The sequence below is a fragment of the Brachycentrus maculatus genome, unplaced genomic scaffold (genome assembly GCF_059751285.1).
Source record: "Brachycentrus maculatus isolate JH-2025_06_01 unplaced genomic scaffold, ASM5975128v1 h1tg001003l, whole genome shotgun sequence".
NCBI lineage: Eukaryota > Metazoa > Arthropoda > Insecta > Trichoptera > Brachycentridae > Brachycentrus > Brachycentrus maculatus.
The window spans coordinates 5,621-12,297 of record NW_028281721.1 but is presented as its reverse complement, the minus strand read 5'-3'; the positions used below and the strand labels follow the sequence as shown (position 1 = coordinate 12,297).

The following is a 6,677-nucleotide window of genomic DNA, read 5'->3' as shown; positions in this document are numbered from 1 at the left end:
AAGACATCTCAACATAGATTACTTGAACCAACCTATGACGGTCGTAAGCCGTGTAAACGACCAGACTTCAATATTTTTCTTCGTCTATGTTAAGATTAGGAGTAACCATTTCATCATTCCTCATCATTCATTTCCCCTCCTTTCCTTCTCCTTCTCCTTCATGCTAAATCTATTATTTTATACCATACCCTTTTTTTTTAATCTCTGAATGTTTTTTAATAGTTTTATAACATAAACGTGGAATCGTTAAATTATTTTTTTTAACGTAACTATTTTTTGTTAATGTAATGTAATGTTTATTATTGTTGATTTAACTATTGTGTATTATACCATTTTTTATATGTAAAGCTGTACAATTCCCTAAAAAAAATTACGGGGTCAAATGTAGACTGCATTTTGTATTGTCTACATTTGACGTGATGATAGAATGGTTATTTTAAAACCGGTAGTCATGAAGAAAATTAATGATTATGAGGGGGTTAAATGTTATTTGATTTATTTTCCAGATCTCTTGTGCCCTTTTGGTCGCGCTTGTCGCGATATGCATGGCGGAACCCCCCGTGAACAGGTACCTGCCCCCCAATCAGAGCTACAGCGCCCCCTCGAGCCAGTACGGAGCCCCCAGCGCCCCCTCTAGCAGCTACAACGCCCCGAGCGCCAGCGCCCCGTCTAGCAACTATGGCGCCCCTTCCAGCCAATATAGTGCCCCGTCTAGCAACTATGGCGCACCTTCCAGCCAGTATAGTGCCCCGTCTAGCAACTATGGCGCCCCTTCCACCCAATATAATGCCCCATCTAGCAACTATGGTGCTCCTAGCGCTCCGTCGAGCAAGTATGGCGCCCCAAGCGCCCCGTCCAGCAAATACGGCGCTCCAAATGGAGGACAAACCCAAGCTGTATTCAGCTCCAGGTAACGATTTTTTGAAACATCGTTATTAATTTTTTTTGGCATTAAAATTATTAAATTGTAATATCTTTTTAAAAATAATTAACTTTATTTTCACCATTTTTTTATTAATACAATTCAACCTACCGGTTTCAACAAAACATTGTCACCATCAGGGCTTATTTTAAATCAAAAACAATAAAAACATTAAAATACTTTGACCAAAAACTTCCACATACTCCATAAAAATTCTAAATATTTTGAATTGTATTAATAAAAAAGTGGTGAAAACAAAGTTAATTATTTTTTTAAAGATATTAAAAAATGTGCCACAAAGTATCTGCGGAAAACATTCAAGAAATGATTAAATTGTAAGCTGCATATAAAAATTAAAATCACGTTTTGATGCGTTTTCCAGTATGTTAAATTATCTTTGTGGTATGCTAATACAACATTCTCTTTATCATTCATCGTTTACTTTCTGCACATTTGACCTGATAGTCATTAAATAGTATTTTTAAGTGGTATTACACAAAGTGATCGATGAATGATAAGGAGAGCGTTCAAACATTCATATTTTACCTTTTTTTACATTGTCTCTTCTTCTTCCTAGCTCCATCCCAACTTATCGTCTTGTACACTGTTGAGGTCAGCTCTCCTCGTCTTCAGGTTGTAGGTCCTTCTATCATGGACAACGTCACCTAGGCCATGCTTTCAAATCATGTTATCTTTCTGCAGCATCCATGACATTTTTGGTCGTCCTCTAGATGTTTTTCGAGGAAGAACATGGCGATTGCCTAGTTCACAATATGATCAGATTCTCTGCATTCTTTGTGTTCATCTCATCTCGATTGCTTTTTCTATTATCTAATTTTTAGTCCGCCTCCGTAGTGTAATGGTCAGCATGCTCGGCTACCGTTCTGGAGGTCCCGGGTTCGATTCACAGGGGGGGTCAAATAAATATAAGTAATTTTTTCACTCTAATATTTATTCAATATTACCCTAGACTGGTATCTGAAGCGGAGGGCTGATCACCTTTCCTTCGTGTTAACGATCAAGATAACACTGTGTTTATATAATGCAGTGCCCTATGCACCATTGGGGTGCGGATAAGGGTTTGAATTGAATTGAATTGAATTTTCAAATTTCCTCTACTTAACTTTCTTTTCCATCGTGGTATGAGTGTTTTTTCTTGCTTTCATTGGTGCTATCTTTATAACTAATATAACCTTATCTTATCCTATTTTATTAAAATTAAACATTTGAATATACCACTTTAATGAGTTTTATTTTTATTTACGACTAGTTTCGAAAACGACAGATGTTTTCATCTTCTGGTACAAATTAAAACTAACGAACAAAAATATATTAAGGCGAATATAAAGGTTAATAAATATAGGGAGGGGGGTTAAGGAACAAGATTTTTTGTAAAAGGAAGCATTGATAATAATGATGACGTATTTTGAAACAATATATTGTTCATTATTGTTTTATCTGAATTAAAATTTTTAGGTATTTCTAAATTTCCTAAATTATTCATTAAAGTAGTATATTCAAGTGTTTTATTTAAATAAAATAATCATGTCATTCCACAAAGTTAATGCCGAATCAATAAATAATATCTTATTTTGTCCCATAGTCGTCCTTCTTCTAACTACGGGGCACCCAAGCCTTCTCAGAACTATGGAGCTCCATCAAACCAATATCTTCCTGCTAACCAGGGCTATTCTGGAGGAAGTGGATATGGAGGTGATGACCAGTACAATGTAAGTCAATAAAAACAAAAATATCCAATCCTTACTTTATTGTACCCTTGGAGCGATACATCTGGTATGGTCAAGGGAAGTTCCGTGTCAGTCTGCTGTGCTGGTCGGGGTTGTAGGCGTCTCTGTACCGGCCAGCGTCGGGTCGGAGTCGGATCTAGCTGACTAATTGAACTAAATACTAATCCCTTTCACTGCCTAAGCGCCGGGGTACTATTAGAAAATTTGGTGACAGATTTACAAACCTGTATTTATTTAGATTGGCAGTGACAGGTATATTGAAAGCTTTTAAATGTAAATTCACAGTAAAATACAATTTTATATTGTTTCACATTTTTAATAAATTTCGCAACTTAGTTAAAAAATAAGTAATTGCTTAGCAAGAGCAGATCTGTCAAGAAGCCTAGATGCTTCTGTATCAGATCTGGTCATGCGGTGGGACAGCTTTCAATTTAGTCAAGAGATAGCTTGAAAAGAGTCATTGCTACCACAAGGGTCACAACCCTCAGTAATGAGGAATAAAACGGAGAAAAAGAAGCTTTTATTGTAATAAAATGGCTTGACTGCAATCAGCGCTAAATGCTGCAGCAAGACTGATTCTTGAATTAAAAAAAATATATTTATGGGAGTTGCATTTATTATTTACCTTGCTTATAATGTAAATCTACACTGTTGATAGATTATTTTGTTGATTTTTGTTTCTTTTAACTTATTATAATTAATAATATACTTACAACATTTTGAATGTGTCCAAATACTTGTTCACAAAATCTGGATTATCTCCAATTACAGGAGTTATTTTCATATTATAATGTAATAATATACTTATAATATAATATACTTATTTTAATCTGTGGGAACAGGAGGGATAATCTAGTGTGGGCCAATCAGGATCTTGTCAGTATTTGCTTATTGCTGGGAGGAAACCAAGTTTCACTCCTCAGGAGAAGCCGGACTGTTGACTATCGTGTATGCACAAATAATTTACAGCTCAGATGTCACTTTTAAGGTCAACTGTTTGCGTGAATCTTATTTCGTATATGCAGCAATTCGAACGATGACCTAAGCAGTTTTTAAAACAAGGTCAACAAACTCTGTACGAGCGAATTGTTTTTTTGTGAACACTTGCATAATGAAGCTCACAATTGTGTATAATAATAATTAGACTATGCTGTTTTTATTGAAATGGTGTATATTTTCCAAGAATATATTGTTGGTAATAGAAACAGAGCAAAACCGAGGAAAATTGAGGTCATTAAGTACTTCAATTACTTGGGCGTGGTCAGGTCGGGAGTCGGAATAATCGATGGGTATGTATGAGGAGATGCATGAATGTGGAAGAGGCGAATATTGTTTGCAAAGACAGAGTGGTGTGGCATTCAATTATTTCTGCCTACTTTGCGGAAAGTGGCGTAATTATTAATTAGTTAGTGGTTTATATGGCAACAATTTAAATAGCTCATGTTTTATTTCATTATTAATTAAGAAATAAACATATAAATAAATAAATAAATAAATATATAATAAAATATTATTATTAAAGCATTTTTTGCTATATACATATTTATTTTACAAAAATATGTTTAAATTGATAACTTAATCCAGCTAAATTTAAGCCTTGGAATGCCAAATTTTTAATCTTCTTTTGTATAAAAATGACAGATTCTTCGTTTAGAGTTTAGTTTCAACCTATAATGTATATTCATAATTTAATTTTAGGGTATTTACAGGGCTTAGCAATCATTTAACTGGCGCTATATTTCAAAGCAATTCATTCAACATTATCAAAACATTGGTTAATTCATATGTTCTAAAAATATATATAAATTATTCACTTAATTCGGCTAATTATATGATCGTAAGCACCGGAATGATCAGATTTCCATCAGCTTTCGTATAAAAATAGATACTTCTTCTCAAATTCAACCATTTATATATAAATTTATATATACCTTTCAAACTTTATAAAATTAAAATCTAAGTTTTAACCACTTTTTTATTCATACAATTTAACCTACCGGTTTCAACAAGAACCTTGTTATCATCAGGGCTTATTTTAATTAAAAAACATTAAAAACATTAAAATGCTTTCACCAAAAACTTTCAAACACTCCGTAAAGTTATTTAATTTTATAAAGTTTATAAAATGTGTCACAACGTATCTGCGGAAAACATTCAAGAAATAAATTTATATTGTTCATCAATCAATTACCACGGTTTATGCATTTTTGGATGCAGATATCGCTCACTCCTTTCAAGAACGCCATAAATCAAAAATCGACAATTCTCAGTTGTGCTTGTTTTCGGAATGCCTAGAAAATGTACAGCAAAAGAGGCATATTTTTAACTTAATATTTACCCGCTACTGGGCAGAAAGTGTTGTTTTTGCATTTTGAAGAAAAGGTATTGTTCAATTATTTATTTTAATATTTTTCAAATGGAGAAAAAACAGTCAGGTTTTACCTAAAAAGATCTATTGCACAGTAAAAAGTTCAATAAGTGGCTTGATATTTATTTTGAATACATTGTATTATATTTTTAAACTTTAAAAATGTTCTCCTGAAAAATCAAGTTTTTTGATTTATGACGTTCTTGAATGGAGTGAGCGATATGTGGAAGGCAGACGTTTGTTATCCCGTGACGTAATATATCGTCTTTTTTAACCAGGAGCCGGCCAACTACAACTTTGAATACATGGTCAAGGACGAGCAATCAGGAAACGATTTCGGCCACAAGGAGTCTCGCCAAGGAGACAAGGCTGAAGGCGAATACTACGTCCTTCTTCCCGATGGCAGAAAACAGGTGAGACATTTACAGTCGCACCCCGCTTAGCGCGGGTGAATCGTGACAGCAAATGCGCGTTAAACGAATCAGCGCTGAGCGGGGTCTATTTTCCACATATCGTAGGTGTACTGGCAAAAAACGTTTACTCGAAAATATGCAATTTTGACTTAATGATGCAGTATTATAAACAACATTTTGAGTGTATCCAAATACTTGTTCACAGATCTGGATTATCTCCAATTATAAGAATCATTTTTCATATCGTTTTTTGACATCTGAACATTTTTTGTGACAGTAAAAACGCGCTACACGAACAGAAAAACGAAGCCGTCTCAAAAAGATTAACAAACATTTTTTGTCTTCTAGATTGTAACCTACGAAGCCGACGAGAAAGGATACAGGCCCTCCATCCGGTACGAGGATACCGGTGCCGGAAACGGATACGGAAGAGGACCAGCTAACGGAGGATACTCTTCCGGTCCCCAAGGCCCTTATTAACCCACAACCTGCCATACGACCCAATGATTGACTGCGCGCCCTATTATTGACATGAATGGAACATGTGTTCGAATAATTAGTTATTTAAAATTTTATTTTTTTGTGATATTTTTATTTTTTATTTTGTTTTAAACTTCAGTCAGGTTTTAATATTTTTTCATTATATCTTACTGGCTTCATTCCAACTTATCGTCTTTGAAGACTGTTAGGGTCAGCTCTCCTCGTCCTCAGGTTGTAGGTCCTTCTATCATGGACATCGTACCTAGGTCATGCCTTCGAATCATGTTATCTTTCTGCAGCATCCATGAATTCTTTAGTCTTCCTCTAGATGTCTTTCTTTTAAGTCTGTTGGAGTAAGCTCTCCTCGTCCTCAGGTTGTAGGTCCTTCTGTCATGGACAACGTCACCTAGGCCATGCCAATTTCGAAACCTTTCCTTGGAAGATCTTGTCTTCACTGCCATTTAACTAGATTTATTTTTTAAGTATTTTAATTTTTTTATTTCTCTAAGCATCAAAAAGCTTTAAAAGAAAAAAAAATAGTGTTGAATTAAAAATATGTAATTAATATGGGTGAAACCCAAACCTGTGCAATATTGGTTATGATTTAGTATGTGAATATGTATTTATCATTCATTCGTGCCAGTTACTTTAGGAATTATAAAAAATCTTATTGTAAACTTAGTTTATCATATTTATTTTTTTCATGTACAAAATGTATTATTTATAATGTAATAAATATGGTGAAA

The 6,677-nt window shown here is 34.2% G+C and overlaps 1 protein-coding gene across 1 annotated transcript; it reads left to right on the top strand.

Annotated features, from left to right (window-relative positions):
* Positions 1-512: 512 nt before the first annotated feature.
* Positions 513-6,155, top strand: LOC148299657 (uncharacterized). Its single transcript, XM_088275841.1, has 4 exons — positions 513-910; positions 2,526-2,652; positions 5,317-5,451; positions 5,800-6,155. The coding sequence occupies exons 1-4, from the start codon at positions 546-548 to the stop codon at positions 5,929-5,931; spliced, it is 759 nt and encodes a 252-aa protein (XP_088131967.1). The 5' UTR covers positions 513-545; the 3' UTR covers positions 5,932-6,155.
* The last annotated feature ends 522 nt before the right edge of the window (positions 6,156-6,677 follow it).

Coding starts and splice junctions, on each gene's coding strand:
- LOC148299657 (XM_088275841.1), top strand. CDS start 546: ATGGCGGAACCCCCCGTGAACAGGTACCTGCCCCCCAATCAGAGCTAC. Junction 911..2,525: donor CAAGCTGTATTCAGCTCCAG/GTAACGATTTTT, acceptor TTTGTCCCATAG/TCGTCCTTCTTCTAACTACG. Junction 5,452..5,799: donor TTCCCGATGGCAGAAAACAG/GTGAGACATTTA, acceptor TTTGTCTTCTAG/ATTGTAACCTACGAAGCCGA.